General features: G+C 41.8%; 1 protein-coding gene across 1 annotated transcript; it reads left to right on the plus strand.

Annotated features, from left to right (window-relative positions):
* Nucleotides 1-3,066: 3,066 nt before the first annotated feature.
* On the plus strand, nucleotides 3,067-18,768 carry LOC311504046 (alpha-1,6-mannosylglycoprotein 6-beta-N-acetylglucosaminyltransferase B-like; the record flags this gene model as incomplete). The annotated part of the gene is made up of 17 exons (XM_084566998.1): nucleotides 3,067-3,098; nucleotides 5,076-5,191; nucleotides 8,767-8,896; nucleotides 8,997-9,139; nucleotides 11,364-11,428; nucleotides 11,621-11,794; nucleotides 11,902-12,069; nucleotides 12,183-12,352; nucleotides 12,495-12,626; nucleotides 13,612-13,745; nucleotides 15,139-15,281; nucleotides 15,441-15,596; nucleotides 17,353-17,499; nucleotides 17,599-17,715; nucleotides 17,847-17,921; nucleotides 18,229-18,389; nucleotides 18,527-18,768. The coding sequence occupies 17 exons, from the start codon at nucleotides 3,067-3,069 to the stop codon at nucleotides 18,696-18,698; spliced, it is 2,235 nt and encodes a 744-aa protein (XP_084423124.1). The 3' UTR covers nucleotides 18,699-18,768.
* Between the last annotated feature and the right edge of the window lie 684 nt (nucleotides 18,769-19,452).

Here is a 19,452-nt window from a genome sequence, read left to right on the forward strand (position 1 = left end):
GAGATTTTGTTACGCCAGACCCCTGTATTTGATTTGCCTTGTTTACTTGCAGACTTGGTCTGTAAAATGAGTGATGACTCAGACACAGGACAGGAAGTGCAGTTGCAAGGCCATCAACAACCCCTGCCTTTGTCCAGGACTCAAAGCAACCACCAAAACACAACCAGCCAACACATGACAGTTATTACTGATAATTTAATTGTAGAGCCATCATTGCACTCCAGAGTAACCCAGAGCAAAAAAATGTTGTTTGGCTCTTGCCTCGTCGCTCCGGTACAGCTGATGTTTTTCATGTCTTCATTCTGATGAATGTGTTTGCCGGTGGTGAAAAAGGAGGGCCGCGTTAGTGACATCTGAAATTTTTCTGGTGCAATTTAATCATATCACACCTCCTGCTCTTATTCGCTTAAACCATTCTGCTGGAACGAGAAGTAAATCCTCAAATGAGATTTTCTCATACTTTTTTTTGAAAATCAATCATGTTCTAGCCTCAGTAAAGATTTAGCCACACAAAATCCATTCCAGGTCCCATTACATTGCCCAGTTGACATTGATATCCCACTGCGGGATAAATTAAAGGATTATCTATCTCTTAAAGTTGTGGACTTTCCTCAAAGTCAAAGTGGTGCCGTGGCTAAGTGGCACGGATCAATCTGGCCTGGAAGTGTGCTGAAAGGAAAAGAGCCACCATGTCACATGAGCTAGGCGGAGAGTCCTAATTTGCAGGAACACCGCGCCATTATGACAATCTATGTTTGGAGGCGCAGTTTGAAACGTCTGGCTTAGACTGGAAGACATTGTGTTGGTCACGTGTTCATTGCTTGCACAGTGCATGTGCGTGTGTCTGATTGTGATATTAAAAGCAGTGGAGGAAAAATTACAAAACCAGTACGTGGGCACGATATGATATTTGTATTGGTGCTTGTGTGAGTGAGTTAGAGAGAGAGGCAAACAGATGGGTGTAAAGCCAGTAAGCCTTTAGGTCCAAGCTTATGGAGGTTTATACTCATCAAATCCTTCCGCTTGCACACACTGAATGACATCACTCTAACACCGCCCCATCCTCCTGTTCCCTCCTACTGCGGCCTGCCTCACACGGCACGTAAATGTACACACTAGTGCAAACATGTACAGGGGCAAATGTGGGAAGGCAAAATTAACGTTTTGTTCTAATTCCCGTCAGCTATTGCCCCTGGGCTTGACAATAAACCAGTTAGATTTCTCAAAAACTGGTAATTTTGCTATTTCATCCCTCATTTAAGGCTGATGATTACTTCATTATTAATTATACTGATAAAATGAATAGTTAATAAAAAATAATTTTAAGGTAGAGTTCTAGTCATAGGCCCCTCTCTGTGCATATCAGATGAGTTAATATCTAATTGCAGCTGGACAGAATGACTTCCTGTAGCGTTTGTGGTCCAGTGATCAGTGTTTGACGCAGTCATTTCACCTGGCGCCCTCACTGGACAACCTCTACTCAGTAGGTTTACTTCATCTGCCATGGAGGAGTCTCCTGTTCGGCTCTTCTCTCTGTCTGCAGCATCAGTCTAAGTCAAAATCCTTTTCTAAGTGACTTGTGTGCCCGATCTGTCTTGTTCCAAATATTGTTAATTAGTTAAGTGGTGTGGAAACTTTTGACATCCTGTGTGCTTTTGGTCTCTGTAGCCCTCCTGTCGCTTCTTCGCTCTCAGAGGCTAACTTTAAATAGACCACAATACCATAGCGGAGTTCATGTGCTTCGAATCATGCCTGAAATTACCAAAGGAGCCCGTCTTGACAGGAATGTTAGCTGTTCTCATCTGTATTTGTCTGCATGTGACACACGCTGTGTCGTGCCAAGGCAAACATGCAAAAGCATGCTAGAGGCTACTATTAAAAATGTTTTGCTTATTGAGAATTGAGAACGGGTTATCTCTTTTAAACATGAACTAGCACTTTGAGTTTGTCAGTGCTGTAAGAACCCATTTGTGGTTAAACTGTTACTCCTATCTTGCGTTCCAGGACAGGATTTGGACGTCAAGAACATTACTTGGCAGTTATAAGTAACCTGACAAAAATATTTATTACAGAGGCTTGATGTAACATGCTTTCATTCCTTTTAATAGGCATAACATTTACATCTGATAAAGTTATTTGACAACTGCAACACAGTAAGCTGGAATTACAGTATGTTCTGTAATTGTTATTAATGCACTTTCCACCGTGTGTTGCCTTTGTTCTTACTGTCATTAAGTTTCTTCCACCTTGTGTCCGTATTATTCCATTCAGTGCCATAGTTTTGAACCATTTGAGCAATTTAAATGAGCTCTCAGCCCAAGTATCAATTCACAACTAAGGCTTAAGTCCAGCTGAAAGAAGCTGTCACCCAATAGCGTGGGCTCCATTGTATATGTGAAAGGCCTAAGCAGCACTCTGGGTATTGTTTTCTTTAAAGGGGAGTCAGGTTACCGTGACAACCACAGGATGCCTACCCATAGGCCCTGAGACAGAGAAAAGGCCGGGCCAGAGAAGGAGGGAAAGAGAGCGCAAAAGACATAAAAAAAAAAGAGGCAAGATACTCTCCAGCCCCGGCTTTATTTCCTTTTATTCTTTAAAAAAAAAAAGTTTGTGTGTTTTGGAAACAAGCCTGATGTTTGGCAGTGGGCTGGGATGAAGACCCAAGGAGGTGAGGATGTGTGTGTGTGTGTGTATTTGTCCGTGCGCGCTGGCTTGTTTTGTTTGCTGAACTGCTGGGGCATCTCTGATGAACATGAGCACAAATGCAAGAAGACCAGAAGCTGAGAGGGCTTTCACAGCAAGTCGGGCTGGCAAAAGCATCGCTCTGCTTGTAAATGTTACTGATGCAGGTCACGTGGATAGTGTGACTATTCATATTTGAAATTCGACGAGAACCAGAATTAACCTTAAACTAAAATAAAGGAACTGGACGTGTAATTGTAAGAATGACTGATGAGAAAAAGATGATTACTTAATTTTTCCTGCGGGATAAATGTAATATCTGTCTATCTACTGATATTTTTAATGTTTTTGTTTTGACAGTGAGATCCTACACCTTGTAAACAGATGGCCATGCGTGTTGCGTTGCGGCCTCGCAGGTAAGACTCAGCCTCACTGAAGGAGTAAGGAATTAGTAAAAATGTTGTAGAAAGTGACTGATATACTTCTCTTAAAGTAAGAAGAAAGGAGCATTAACTATTATAACTATCTATCTATTATTTTAGACTCTCAACTAATATTTCACAAACGCATTATCACTGCCAGATATTAATTACCATTTCATATGTTAGGATTTCTCATGCTTAACATGAGGCGCTCAGACGTAGGAGTTCAAACCAGTTGCATTCCTTTATAATCAAGTTATGAAGGTTATGGCCAAAAGGCTGCAAGGATTTCACTGTTGTGATATTTTTGAAAAGTATAATTTCTCACTTTTGACAGGTTTCCACCATCCAGCTCCACTGATTTTTAAAACTTTCATAACTGGACTTCAGCCTATTGCTGTTAACACCTGGAATACACTGCAGGGAAACTCCAGAATTAGATGCTATAAGACGTCCTTTGCACAAACCTTCTGTTCAAGACAGGCCATAAATGCAACCATAAGCAAACAATTAGTCATTATTCGTGCGTATAAGCTCATGCTGGATATGTTTTAAAGTCAGTCTGAATTATTTGTTTCTTGGTTTCGTACAGGCTGCAGCTATGGCTTTTAAGTCACAGTCACAACCTTGATTATAATGTATTATATGTGTCTTAATGGCTGCTTACTGACGCCCATCAACAGAGTTGGAAATCATCTTTGACTATACAGATGTGTGCAGAAAATCAGACACTGTTTTTGCAACTGTCAATATTTTTCTGTATTTTTCCCTTATAAAATGTATCTTTAAAAAAAAAAAAAAAAGAACTCCTCCATTCCTGCAACTGCAGTGTGCCCAACATTTAGCTTTACTTAGTTTAGCTGCCATATATTGTGATTATCACAAAGCTAGCTGACAGCCTGTTGATTAAGCGCAACATAATGTGCGACTGAAAAGTTTCTTTCTTTCTCATGGCTCTGGATTTCCTCCGACATGTGACTTCAACAGCAGACATCAGGCTTAATATCACATAGCTTCCTGCTAACATGATTTCGTACAGCTATGCTGCTTTTCCATACTGTTTAAGCTCTCAGTCGAGGACTTGAGAAGCTGCGATGAGAGCCCTGACAACTCTGACGAATTGCAGACTAATACAAGTGAAAGAAAATAATTTCATTTGGATCTGAATCTGGGGCTTTACGGGCAGTAGGAGATCCTTAAAAGTGTTAGTGCATGTACTCGAGCCTGGCTGTGCTGTGTTTCTTTGTGTAAGGGTGGATGGGTTTACAGGCCTGATGAAAGTGAGAAATGATGGCTCTCTCTGCCCCAGTAAAAATGAAGCTGAGAGCCCACGTGAGCAGGGAGCATGATGTGCTATTCTATAATGGCACATCAGATACTCGTTTTGCGACAAGGCTGCTGTTAAAATCAAAAGTATGAAGTCAATAGAAGATTTAACTGAGGTGCAAATGACTGAAAACTGGCTTTTTATGTCATGCCCAACACATGGCCATTTAGAAAATATAACCATCATATATCACGAGTCGTTGGCTTTATTGCAAAAAGTGCTGTGTCTACGTATAAAACTTTGCTTGGTCTTCCATTTTTACCACAGCAATTTGCAACCAGGGAAGGTCTGTCTGGAACCCTCTGCATTTGTTAGAATATGCATGGAGAGACTGTACTCAGCCCATTTGCGGAGTAGAAATTATAAATTATATTATGATGCTAAAATATAATTCTAAGCCAACAATACAAATGGCAAGCTGAAACTGTTGGCTCAGAATGCTCCAACAAGCTATATATGCCCACTTTAGTGTAAAAGATAATGCTGAATACCTCTTTGTTTCAACTAGACACAGTTGGTACACAACAGGTGGTGTCACTGGGAACTGTAGTCCATCTGGCAGGGCTGTTGGTGTCCATCAGACTGAGGAGATGTTGCATTATGCCGATTCTAGCAGGGATTTCTCTGTGTATTGTGCCCTCTAGTGGTTGCCTGGTGCTATGTCTGTGCCTGTCTGTGGTCACCCTGCTGCTGCAGAGCCTCTGGGTGCCGCTTGAGGGGACCAGGGATGAACCTGTTGGCAGATCACCCGAGGAGCAGGGTAAACTACACACACACACACACACACACGATTTGCCATTCAAACTTTTTTTAAAGAATTTATTTATATACACTAACTTTATCATTGATTCTGGAAACACTGATGTAATGAAGTGAATCAAACTGAAATACACAAGGAAATAAAATCAAGCAAGTGATGAAATAAAACAGAAATGGACTTTGCGTCCGGGGATTAAGACTCGATCCGATCGCACATTAGGTGAACGTTTGTACACAATTCGCGGTGGGTCCTCTCATGTGTCTGAGTTGTGGGTTTGGGGCCTAGATATACCAGAGCTCATTAATCTGTCTCAACTGTTTCTCTGGAGGAGAGCACTTCAGTGGGAGTGGACCGGGTTGTTTGGACAAAAATCTTTCTTTGTGGTTTACAGGGAAGAGACACATGTTGTCAATGGTCTCCTCTGCAGTGTGTTTATTTGTAAAATGAGCTGTGTGTTTTATGCACCAGATGAATAAATGTGGATATTCTGGCAGTGTGCCTGTCCTGTTTGGAAACAGACTCAGCAGGCTCTAGTCAGACTCTAATTGGTATTCATCAGCCTGTTTTCAATAGTCTGGATGTGGTATTTGAAGCTTAATCAAATCTGATACAAATGTTGATTCATGATGTTTTGGAAGTTTCTTGATTCATTTCAGTTGTAAACTGTATGAAGCCGGGTGATGCCATTTTAAAGGACCCTTTTATGCAAAACATGTGTAAAAATAACTGGAGCAATAATGAGATCCATGCTTTTAGCTTAGGACAGAGCGGACTCACATGTTTTGTGAAGGACAATAGGGTTTACCAGGGAATCCGTTTGAGCATCTAATCACAGAGGATGATATATTAGCTAAACATCCCAGTCCTTTTCTTCTCAAATTCTAGGAAGTTTTTCTTTTGTAACCCACTGGCTCATCCTGGCTACGACCACAGTCAGCCACAATTGCTTTGTACTGTGAGGGACCCACCACAAGTTGTGTACAAAAAGCCACTTAGCAGTGGTCATGCTGGGAAACATACCACATGGGAGTAGAGGTTGGCGATCTCTCACTGAACACTTAATTTTCAGTCCATATTCATGAAAATCTTCAGATTCAGATCTATCTATCTGTCCTTAGACATTCTTTTGAGATTCTTTTGAGAAGGTTTCTTCTTATAATGCGAAATCGAGTTATTTGAACCCAGCTTCACAAATTTTAGATTTTTTACGGTATCTATAAATTTCAAGTAAATGCTGCTCCCACATATACACACAATTCTATAACCTGCACATTCTCAACTTTGCAATCTTTGGAATAGTACAGTCATATAGTTATCCCACATAAGTTATTACAAGATCCCACCTCTTCTGTCCCATTATTCTTTCACTGCCTCTGTGGTATTACTGATATGTTCAGAGTCAGCTGAGCAAACAGAGGTGATGGGGGTTTTACTGTGTATCACATGTTAAAGGCCTGTCTCCAGGGACGTCATGATTCTGACAGTGTTCATTATAACACTCAGTATTCCTCACTCACTAACCCGTTAACAGGCACCGCTTCTCACACAGATGTCTCAGTCAAGAAATCCTCAACCTGCTTTGTTAAAATAAACCCTGCAAGCCTCAGCGGCGGACTTTAAAAACTAAAAAAGCGGTTACAGTACATACAGCAGGTGGATGACGGAGGTCTTGACCTCTTCTGCTGCTGTGGGTGAGCCACATACTTCACGCTTGGGCCAATGATAACAATAGACGGCCCCTGAAATCAACCTCTTAGGCCTTGATAGCAAGACGTATGTGTTTAAAGAGGTTCTTGTGAATGTTTGAAGTCTCCATTAAACGTTCAAACATGATGTAGCAGGTGTTTCCAATTTAACATAAATCTGGAAGGTAAACCGTTATGAAGGAAAATATTTCTGTTACATGAAAATAAAGATGGAAAATGTACATTTACTCTACTACTTAAGATTCCCATTTTATGGGAAATATTATACATTCTACTCCACTGTACACCTATCAGCCACAACATTAAAACCACTGACCTCTTTCATTTTCGACATCTGTGTGAATACAGAGAGCACTTGTATGTTGTTTATGTTTTGTTCGATAAAAATCAATAAAATCTATTTAAAAAAAAAAAAAAAAAACACTGACAGGAGAGGTAAATAGCATTGACCATCTTGTGACAATTCAATGTTCTGCTGGGAAACTTTTGGACCTGGCATTCATGTGGATGTTACTTAGACAACACAAGGTGGCCTCCAAATTCACTAGATCCCAAACTGATCAAGTATCTGTGGGATGATCCACAGAGGCCCCTCCCCTCAACCCATAGGACCAAAAGGCCCCCACTAATCAGTGTATTTATTTGACAGCCTCAGTAGTTTTGAGATAAAGATTTTGCACAATGGATAATATCACAAGTTATTAAAAGATTAAATCAGTGATTTCCAACCTCTCTGATGGAATTGGAATTTTTGGAAATTACAAAAGAGTCTTTTGTCAGGGTCTCATTTTGGTATTTGTGAATTGTTAAGAGCTCCAACAGAGATGTTTTCTCCCTCTGAAATGTTTGTTGCGAAAATGTACAGGGAAAAAGTCAAAAATATGAAAACAGATTAGTGAATCAGAACTTTTCCTCTTTCCTGCTCTCCTTTTATATAAAACAGCAGCTACAGTAGTGACGTGCTGCTTTGATTACAGTATGCTACATGTATTAGTACTGATATCATCTGTGATAATATTTCAGTCAAATGGACCAAGCTTTAGCCTCCACATTGTCCTCCCGGTCATAGCTAACTATTTTTATATCACAACATTTTATATAAATGTGATCTACTGCCCATGAAAATGTGTAACACAGAATTAAGTGATACATTAGGCTTTATAAATAGTCAAACATACCGCGTCACTTTCAGTCCGGGAGGGCAAAAGTTGAATGGTTGACGAGAGGACAATATGAAGATTAAATGCAATTTGCTTACTTATCTAATTTTACTCAGGTTGGATTTTCAGGCAGAACTTTTGCTTTACTAAATAAAGAATCTGAATACCTCTTCCACCGCTGCATGACATTATGTTATGTCTTTATAAAAGAGGAGACAAACCGTAAGGAGACACATTGCTTTCATTTGTCATGTTTGTCACATGCCAAAGTGAATGAAAACCACTGAGTAAATAGATGCAAAACAACCAACTAAGATCCATCGAAATGTGCTGCCTGTGAATAGCTTCACTTCATTTTGGAGCGGAGGCTGAAATATGACCTTAACATGACATTTTCACTGCATATAAGGGCAGCATTTTGAGCCATTACCTCCAGCCACGAAGACAGAAACATTCAAAAAATATGCAAACAGTTTGTCTATATGAGTGTGTGTGGGACCTCTCTGAAACCACAAAGCAATGTGAGACGACTGCAAAGGTCCAGTCACGTTCATAAATACGCGGATGTCAGCAGTTGTTGTTCAGGGCAAAATCCACTTCTGAAGAACTAATCACATTAAGGAAATGATGATACACACAAAGGTTTTGTGTTGTGACACGCAGTATTACTACTTAAACACGCCATGCTGTGTATAATTTTACATCACAGGTCAGCGTGGTCTTGGCTTCCGCAGGCTGTCTCTACGCTTCGAGGCTTTGAGTACTCAGGTAGAGAGGCTCAGCAGGGAGAGAGATGTCTCCCAGCTCACCAGAAACGATCTGAGTTTGCTACTACAGAGGTATTCACTGGTTATTATTTTTACATATGTGGATATTTGTGAAGACAGACATGTTTTGGAGAGAGTGTGGGCACATGTGGGTTTTCTGTTTGCTTTCCAGCTTCAGACAGGACCAGCAGAGCTTGGCCCACTTGGTGGAGAGGGAGATGAAGAGAGTGTCCCAGAGGCTTGATCAGCTCAGCAGTCACAACCATCACCACGAGGCTACACCAACGCCACATGCTGACCGTGGACCACACACAGGTAAGTCAAATCTGCAGATTGACTGTCTGTGAAGCTTCTCAATCACCCAGGTCATGTTATCTCTCGAAAAACAATTGGGTTTCTTGAAGACTTTTCACCCCTCATCCAAATGGATTCTTCAGCTTTCAGTTCATAAATGACTGGTGGGGAGTTAAGGTTTTGAATGGCAGCTGGTTGTCAAGACAAGACCCAGAAGCAAAAGAAAACATCCAGATCTGACTGCATGTCTTCTGGGTAGAATGGTAAAGCAAACCCCCACATGATTGGAAAGCAGTTGCGGGAAGTGGAGACAGGAGTGGCCGATCAGTGTTCCACAAATGAAAGATGAGGAAACCTTACCTTCAACCTCATCATGAAAGTTCACACCCGAAGAATCATCTGGATAAACCATTTGGCGACAAGTATTGTGGACAAATACAATTCATTTTGGACAAAGGGAAGGGTATGGTTAAAAAAATACCATGATGACTGTTTATGTTGGTGCAAGCCAGGACCCAGAAAAACACGACTACATCAAGACATGCTAGGGAATGGCCAGTACAGCTCCTAGACATGAACACACAAAATCTACGTGGACATATTCAACAGGGTGCTTGTACAAGAAGACAACCTAAAATATCTTATATCTAGCAGCAAATTTCAAAATCAGGAATTGAAAGATGCTTAACTAGCTACAAAAACAACTGACTTAGCATGAGAATATGCTTCCTGTTCGTATCTGGCCTTGTCAACAAGGCCGACGCAGGCCTTTTTCCGGTTCCTGTTCCACAGCATGGCACATTAACCTAAAGTCTCAAAAATCAGTCCCAGTTTGTTACATTTATGCACATTTTGGACTATTCTTTCATACTGTCTTCAAAAATAATACATTTTCAGGAGGGAAACAAACAAAAAAAAGCCTAATTTGATTTCAGCAAAGTCTGATGGGACTGTGATGCAATTTCTATAGATAGGGCAGGTGTAATTAGGGCATTACATAGAACAACACACACAGTTTAGCTTTAATTTTACAATGTGCAAGTTAAACATACTTTCAGTCTATTATGCGCCTTCGGATACCAATTATATTCACTCTCTCCTTCCTGCATGTTTCTAGCTTCAGTAATTGAAGGGTTGCAAACTTCTCTGTGGTTGCCCACAGTCAAAGTGTGATACTCTGAGCCAAATGCATGGTTCATAGCCTTGGTAAAGGTTAACCACACAGTGAAATTAACAAGCTGTGATAACAGACGGTGTGAATGTGGGGGGTTAAAGTGCAGCGGGTGCAGGTGGTTATGGGGGATGAAGTCCTTGAATAGAAGTTTTACAAGTCCCACAGAGCCGGTGCCAATCAACTGGCCGTGGGGAGGGAAAAAGCTAACATCTACACTGCGACCCTCCAGCGAGGTGTCAGGTGAGAATCTGGTTACGCACACCGGTCGGCACGCGAAGGGGTGTTGTGTGTGTGTGTGTGGGCGGTGGGGATGAGTGGGCACACACTCACTTTCCTGTTTAAAGAAGGGAATTCATAAAGCTTGGGCCACAGACATCATGCCATGCATGTGTGCATATACACACTCGCAGACATGCATACACATACAGTGTGCGCACACAAGCCACCCGCATGCACACAAACACACACTCCCCCATCACCAGCCTGTCGCCCCCGCTCCCTCTTCCTCTCACATTACCTCACACTCATAAAATACGACCGTATTACCCAGGAGTCCTTTCACCAACTTGTCTACTCATACTCTTGTTTTTCCTAAAGAGGGAACGTTTTTTTTCCTTTCTTTTCGCTGTGCTCCTATATCACATCACCTATACTCTGCCTGCAGGTTTACTTATCTTTTTTTCTCCTTTTCCATTTTTACTAGGTTGTTTTACACAGTTAAGGACTGTATATTTTGGCAAGGGCTGGCATTGTAAACGGGATTGTTTGGTGGGAGGCAGGTGGGTCAGGTGTGGGTTCGTGTGCGTGTTCATTCCAGTTGATTGACATTGGCTTCAGATGGTGGGGGGGCTTACGGGAAAGGGCCTCTGCGCTGCATGCATGCACTCGAATGCCTCTTACAGGCATGGCAGCTCAATACATTGGAAGTTGTTGTCCTCTCAGTTCATTACCCACATTGAGGTACCTCTGCAGTGTAGTTTTTGTGCCTGAAGCTGAGACTGTAGAATAATGGTGTATTCAAAAAGGGCCGCGAGAATAAAAACAGTGTGACTGCAAAATTCTCACCCGTAGGGTCCAGTGAGAAGTGTGAGGTGCCATTAGATCCAGCATATCCAGTGTGTGCGGAAAAGGTGGAGGTGAGAAAGTGAAAATGAGATATTTATTTCTCTGCATGTGCACTCTGCTATAGTTTCATTCAAGTACTTGCTTTGACTTTAAAATTTAATATTCATTTCCAAGTATATAAGTAAGTCTGAGCCGAATATGGAAATGTGTTTCTGAAATAGCAAATAGCTGTTATAATAATTCAACACCCGTCTCTGTGGCAGTTCCTGCGTGTCCGCTGGCAATCAGACCCCTGTTATGCTTTTTACGGAGTGGATGGTACCACTTGCTCCATTTTGACTTACCTCAGCCAAATAGAGGACTTTTGCCCCCCTCCTCTTGGAAGGAACCACTCTGCGCTGCCATGGCATCAGAAACCTCATTCCTATACAGAGAAGGTATCTTCTTCTTCTTCTTGTCATTGTGTGTTGAGTGCGTGACATGCAAATGACTCTTATCAATGATATATAATGCCTTTGCACTGTCACATTATGATCATGCACAGGCTGAGATACGTAAAACTCTGAGCCCACTGTATGAGGTGATCAGCAACAACAGCAGCCCAGCCATTAAGTTCATCCGGTCCAGAGTGGAAAGAATGTCTGAACGATGGATACAGGCTGGTCTGAGGATGAGGCAGAGAAGCAACAAGACTGTCTCAGGCCAGAAGAGGGTAAATTTAATTTAAACTCACAACTTTAATAAACACAGATATTAAATTATACCGTATTCTGCCCCCCTCTGTCATTGCGTTAACCTGTTGTACTTACACCTCCTGTCCTCCAGGTGCTGCTTTACCCCGGTGCCCTTGCTGGGAGCGTCGGACAGCGTTTTGAAGCCATGGTGGAGAGAGGTGGTCCTCTGGGAGAGCTGGTGCAGTGGGCCGACCTCAGTGCCTGCCTGACCATCCTGGGCCACAACTTGACTTTCAGCACCTCACAGAGCCAACTCCACAGGTCACTACCACTATCTCAAAAAGTTATTTTCTATTTCAGTCAATATTCTGTTAGCTTTTACAGTTTTTTAGTAGTTAACTGGTTTGAGTGGGATTGTATGTTGGCATCTCCAGTTATTAAAAGGTTTTTTTTATCAACCCAGCTTCATAGGCGCAGCTCCAGGCCAGGGCAGTTGTCCGATCCAAAGGCCCCTCACCTTTGACCTCATCTATACCGACTACCATGGCCTTGCTCACCTCCAAGGAGCCATGGGACTGGCTTTCCAACATTACAAGTATGAGCACACTTTTCTAAATACATAACAATATATCCCCCAGTGACAGTCGGAAAGTAGGAATTTTTACAAACTAGACACGTAGAATGTTAATCAATGGCAGCGCTTGCAAAGTTATTTTTTTAAATGCAGTTATCTGAAAATCACAAGTTCATTATTTTGTTATCTCAAGATAACAAATCCTTTTTTGTGTTTTTTTTAATTTTTTATTCGTCTTGTGATCTTTAGATCAGAAACCTTGATTTTCCCAAGTTAATTATCAGAAAAACAAACAGTTGTTTCCTCAGGCAGGTGCAGTAGCGTAAAGAGTGACAAAAGCCGCGTTTCCTCAGCAACTACTTTCCCCACAGCTTAGGACAATTAAGTTTGAGTTACTTTTGTTTACACCGCAGGGACCAGGTTCTAAAATTGTAAAACTCCCGGGAAATTATTTAATTCTACAAGCGGGTGGTTGTACTGCTCAAAAGTACAGAAGATGGGGGGCTTGCAGCTGTGAATATATCTGATCAGTTGGGTGAAAAACCTTTTTTTTTTTTTTTGTGGAGCAGTTTGGTTTGCTTTAGTATCCAGATCCACCTGGTTAAATTTAGAAACAGATCATCGTCTAGTTAATAATTCCTTTCACTTCAAGGCTTCAACTGTTCAGTTACTGAGCCTTTGTGACAGTCATGCCACCACTCTTGAATGCTGAAATCTAGAAACTCTCTGCAAACATCTCATCAATTTGAGAATACCAAACTTGTTTATTTGCGAGGAAATAATCTTGTTGTCTCGATAAAGTGGCCTTCTGTTCAAGGTGAATTAAATGTATCTTTATGAAAATTTGAGATAACGAAACAATAAGGTCATGATCTCAAGGTACGTAAAGTTGAGACTCTTTTTGGCTTCCATACATGATGATAGCAGCTTTACACACCATATATCGTGATTATTGCCCTATTGATAAACTTGTCATTAATGTTAAAGGCTTTTCCTTACATTTCAGGTGTCGCTTCAGAATCCTGGATTCCTTCGGCACCGAGCCGGCCTTTAACTTGGCGAGTTATGCACGTAGCCATGGATACAAAACACTGTGGGGCAGCTGGGGTCTCCAACCCCTGCAGTACATGACCATGTTCCGTAAGTCTCTGTGTGCATTTATATATGCATCTACTTGTGTTTGTGTTTGTGGACATGCGGTTATAATGTATGAGACAAAAATGATCCAAAACTGTACTCCATAAATACACTGTTGCCCTTAAAGTTGGAATCATTTAGTTTTCAGACACATTCCTCTTTTTATTCCTATTTCTATGAATCACATTGCCACAATCATTTCATGAGAAGAGGTAAAACACATTTTATTCCAACTTCATGGGCAGTATATATATACAATATAGTGTACAAATCCTTCACATATAACCGTCTAGGTGTCCTCACAGCGAGAGGATTAATAGCTGAGGTTAAATAAACTCGGTGCCAAGACAGAGCTTTCATTCCAACACCTCTCCCTGTCATCTTTCCCACCCTGCCGGGAGATGGAGGCAAGCTGGAAGCACTGGGCCGCGAGCCACTCTTCATCCCTCAGCCTGGAGCACTGTTTATTTGTCCTGCAGATGTGGGAGGGAGGCGGCTGTTAGCTGAGGATGTGAGGACCGAACGAGAGAAAGAAAACAAAACAGGGGAGAGACAAGAAGAAGAAAACAGAAAGGAAAGAAGCTCGAGGAGAGAAGTGTTTGTGCTTCTGTTTTGCTGAGGCAGATAGTCAGCTGAAGGATTTAACTCAACACACACTTAAACCGAGAATCCAAACTACACGTCATCTGTTCACGGCTCATCTCAAAAAACACCCATGTGCTGCTTGATCGCATCAGTTCTGTGTATCGCTGCTAATGATTTGCTTGCAGTGTGTATGTGGAAATAGGTTAAACTATAGAGCCGCTGGAGACAAGTGGGGACCAGAGGGAGCCAGAGGGGGAATTCTGACACGTGTGAACGAGGGGAGATTTGGCAAAGGCCTTTTAAACAAGTATACCTCGAGACAGAAGAGGACGTCACATACACGTACAAAATGCTTCAGAAGTCAAACCTCGAGCGCACACCTTTGCCGGCACATTCCTAGTAGTGTAAATACTCATCTCTCACACCTTGGTCAGTGTGTCAGAGGGCAGCAGGGTGGCAGCTGCCTATCCAAACACCTAACGCTCTCATGTGTGTAGTTCTCATTTCCTCCGACGGATGATTTATGCTGCGCAGCATGTTTCTCCTCTCTTGCAGATTTTAATATAAACTGTTATTCACCTGTAGTCTTGGTATGCGTTGTTCTTTTCTTTTTGATCAAACTGTCTGCAATCAGCTTTAGTAAAGATCTGTGTTGACCATCTTTGTTGAGGTTTTAGCAAAACGAGCATAGATCATGTGTTCTAAGAGACATAAACTCACCTTCCACTTCAATTTAATCCCTCCAAGTGAATCCAAATTTCAGATTTATATTTACACATCAGCTAATGTTTCTATACTTTGTCTTCTCCAGCTCATACTCCTGATAATTCCTTCCTGGGCTTTGCGAGTGAAGGGGCAGCGAGGAAGGAGGTGAGGGAGGATGAGCTTCAGCCAGAGAGCTTCAGGAAAGACAGGATAGCAGTCGTCTATGGAAAACAGGACTACATGTGGCAGGTATTAAGACCCACATTTTATGTGAGTGGAAAGACTGTGACTTCATAAAAATAAATCGTGACAAAAACCCAGCTACTGCAAGGTTATACAAGAACATTGTTTTTGTACATGAGTCCATATTGTCAGTGCCGTGTAAGTGTTTGTCTCTGTGCATATCAGGGTAAATCTGAATATGTGGAGGTGATCAGTGAGGAGCTGGAGACTCATGCCACAGTCTACCAACCTCCAGGACACGTCTTGAATCTGCCCAGATTCGTCAGAAACCACGGGCTGCTGACTCAGGAGCACTTTCTGCGTCTTCTGCGCAGAGCCAAGGTCAGATAAGAGCTTATCACAGAACAACCCAATCGAGTTAGAGTAAGTGCACCGGCTGCATCTCCAGTGGATGTAAAGAAGTCTAGAGATCCCTGTTAAAACAGCAGCGTTTTGTGACGTGTGCTTATACAACTCGTGCAATGCCATTGAAACTAACATGAAAAAATAAAAAGATTCAAAGTAAACTGTACAGATATAATGTAAACACTCTTAAAATATATAAATAAAATAAAATATATAAAACGCAGCCTCAACACATGATGCTGTGACCACCATGCTTCTCCACTGTGATGGGGTTCCGCATTGATGTGATACATTTTTACAGTTTTCAGCGCGAAAACACGCTGACTATTCTATTCTTCGTCTTCTCATCCGTTTTGGAGAGACGTCCTGTACTTTGTAACGTCCCTGCCATGCCATGTTTTCTGCACTTTTCGATGACTGTCTTCGCTGTGTTCCATGGAGCCCTCATCTGAGCAATGATCTTTTATTAACGTGCAATCAAGAAGATGTAAAAAACATCCCACAAGAACAGTTGAGGTGTATTTGGAGTCACTTCATGGGAAATGTATCACATGGTTTTTTAATGGTTGCATAAGCTGTACCTTTTTTTTTTTTTTTTAACATCACAAAATGTACAGCGTAAACTAAGATATCAGAGAACTTCAGTGGCGGGCTGTGCATTGTCCACCTAGGCCTTCAACGCCCTCCAACCTTTTTCAAAACACCTCTTAATATGATCGTTATGATGCCCCTGCTATAGAAACCATCAACAACATAGAATATGTAATAAAACAGGATGTTGCATCGTATCTCATATGAATGCCAATGCTAAAGCAAGAAACTCACTTAAAACAGTTCAATACGTTTCCTCTCACTCACTGCAGCCACCGCTGCGCTGGAGCTGCGCACCAACGACACATATGTCAAATCCAGCAGAAACATCAATGTCGACCGAATAAAATGGCAAAATTATAGATAAAATTTGTAAATATAATTCATTTTACTCACCAGAACTTAAGAAACAATTTAGAGTTCTCCTTGGAGCCTGTCAACAAAGGGTTGCGCTCATTGTCCTGAAAGTTTTCCCAGCTGGGTCAGGCTAGCTAGCTCAAGGATTGGGTGGCCTTTCCTCACAACATCCAGCTTTTCCTTCAAAGAAGATTTGCAACCAAATCGATAGCTTCTCCTCTTTGCGCCATCGTGGGTTCAAAAAACAGCTCGAAAACATTAACAGGAGCAGCTCGCAAGAGATGAGCGTGAACCACTAGCTTGGCTTAAACGGAGCTGACCCTCCTATCAGAGGACCCGAAAACACAGATGCTAGGCCACAGAGAAGGCCTAAGAATACAAACTTGAAATGTGATTAAAGTTAAAGGTTTCAATTTACAGCGTCATTACATTGAGTTTCAAGCTTCAGCTGCCTGCAGTTTTAATTGTGAAGGCCCAGGCAGATTACCTTTGACTCTGGCAACACGTGACGGCTGAAATATGACTGGATAAAAGCTCTAATGCAAAGTTACACTGCAGGAATCACCACAGCTGAGAGACAGACATAAAATGGAAAAAATAGGCTATTGGGAAATATTTAATTAAGATGAAAATATTAAAATGCAAGTCAGTGATTTTGATAGTTTAGGCCAGCAGAGAAGGTTTTGCTGGCTCTGACGGCCCACCACTGGAGAACACTGTTGTATGGTGTGATGATCCTGCATTACAGAAATAATGTGTCTTTTCTGTGCCGCTTGCCCTGCAGGTGTTTGTAGGCCTCGGGTTCCCCTATGAGGGTCCGGCTCCTGTCGAGGCGATAGCTCTGGGCTGTGTCTTCATCCAGCCTCGATTTGACCCTCCACACTCATCCGACAATAATGACTTCTATAAGGGCAAGCCTACCACAAGACAGGTAGTTGGCACCTCAAGCTGAAAAACAAACAAACTTAAATTGAAAATTTGTATTGTGTATAACTCATTTTCTGATTCACTGCTATGCTTTGGAGCTTAGATTTCCTCCCAGCACCCTTATGCCGAAGAATTCATTGGTAAACCCTATGTGTGGACTGTGGATGTGACCAACAGGACTGACATACGAGAGGCAGTCAAAGCTATTCTGAGCACCGAGGTGCCTTCCACTGAACAAACAGAATTACAGTTCCACTTTATGCACATATACACACACAGACAAACATCTTATTTTCCCCAGATTCCAGTTTCAGTAGCGCTGAATAAAAGTGTTTGTGTGTGTTTTTGCAGGTGAAGCCTTTCACTCCTCAAGAGTTCACTTGTGCGGGAATGTTGGAGCGGGTTCATGGTTACATCACTCACCAGGTACAGAGATATAGCGAGAGCTGGCATAATATTATTGGGTGCTGCCCCACCAGTTTTATGCAATCTGGTAAGAAATGTGAATGGAGATAATTTTCAAACTGTTGATTTTTATTTCAAAAATCTAACATTTTGTCTACCCTATTAACAGAATTAACAATGACCAGTTCCTGTCTCTTTATTCCATAGTCTGGCATTAGATGGCTGGTTCAAGATTGTTTCCAATGGCATTTACACTAATTTCGTCCTCATTTCAAACTCTAATCATTGTCAGTTTTCTCTCTCTACTTGTTTTTATAAATCCTTCAAGAATTTCTGCAGTAAATCTGCCCCAACATGGCTGCCAGAAAGCGCTCTAAGGGTGCTCCTGGGCCCGCTGGGTCAGTCATGTGTAAGTGTGTGTCGACGGTCCTCCCTCTTGTGTGAGCCTGTTCTGTTTCACCGCCTCAACACCCCTAACACGTTTACCAGGTGAGAAATCAGCAATCAGTTTTCAGATTTTACACAATAAACATATTTGGATACAGGAGCCTGTGGTTCTAGAAGAAACACTCTAACGTACTGATAGAAATACAAAAAAAGCATATAATTTTTTACCATTTTTGTAGGCTTGGACTCGGTTGCTCCAGCACGGTGCAGGAAGCCAACCACCTGTTTCCTTCCTATAGCCCATGGGGCCGTCACTGTGGCCTTCAGCAAAACCCTCTGCTGTTCAGTTGTGCCGGCTTTGACCCTTCATACCGTAGACTGTGTCCCTGCAGAGCTCTCTTACCTGGATAGATGGCGCCGTGCCCTGATTGCTTCTAAGCAACGCAGCGAAATGACTCAGGAAAAAACAGGGAGACAAGAGGAAAAGAGCCATCTGCAATGCATCCTCCGCAGGTAAAGAAGCTGTCCCGGCAAAACCAGTGAAATCTATGTATTTTTGTTTTTTGGACATATTTTATTTCTATTTACACAAAGAAACGAGAAAATCTGGAAGAAATTACTGATAAATGAACAACGCAGTCAGTGCCCCTGTCATTTAGTTAATTATTTAGTTGGCAGATTTTTCTAGAGCAACTGTTTGGACAATGGTTTTTATGTTTTATTTTGTAATGACACTCATTACTCAGGAAGCAACGATGAATGATTGTCAGTTCATGAGCACTTGAAGCGCTGAAGGGTGATGAATTCAAGGCCTCGTGTCTCATTAAGCCAAATAAAATCCTGCTTGTTTCTGTAGCTTTTTGGTAATCCCATAAGAAAATAGTATTTAAGCATTTTTTGTTTGGCAAATCTGTTTAGAGGTATTTAAATTAAGTGGGAAATGGCGCCAGTGAGTTATATATATTTATCTTGTAGGACTCCAGATTACACAGAGTACTGTACACTTCAGTATTAAGCTAAATAAGTATCTAATCATTCACTCGCTTACATTAATGTATCACACTGGTCAGCGTTGCATGGGATTAGTGGTCGTGGAGCCCCTCAATGCTTCGCTGGTTGCAAATATTAGCCGGGGCCTCAAAGGAGAGAGGGTGACAGCGTAAGT

The sequence above is a fragment of the Chelon labrosus genome (genome assembly GCF_963514085.1).
Source record: "Chelon labrosus genome assembly, chromosome: 19".
NCBI classification, from domain to species: Eukaryota; Metazoa; Chordata; class Actinopteri; order Mugiliformes; family Mugilidae; genus Chelon; species Chelon labrosus.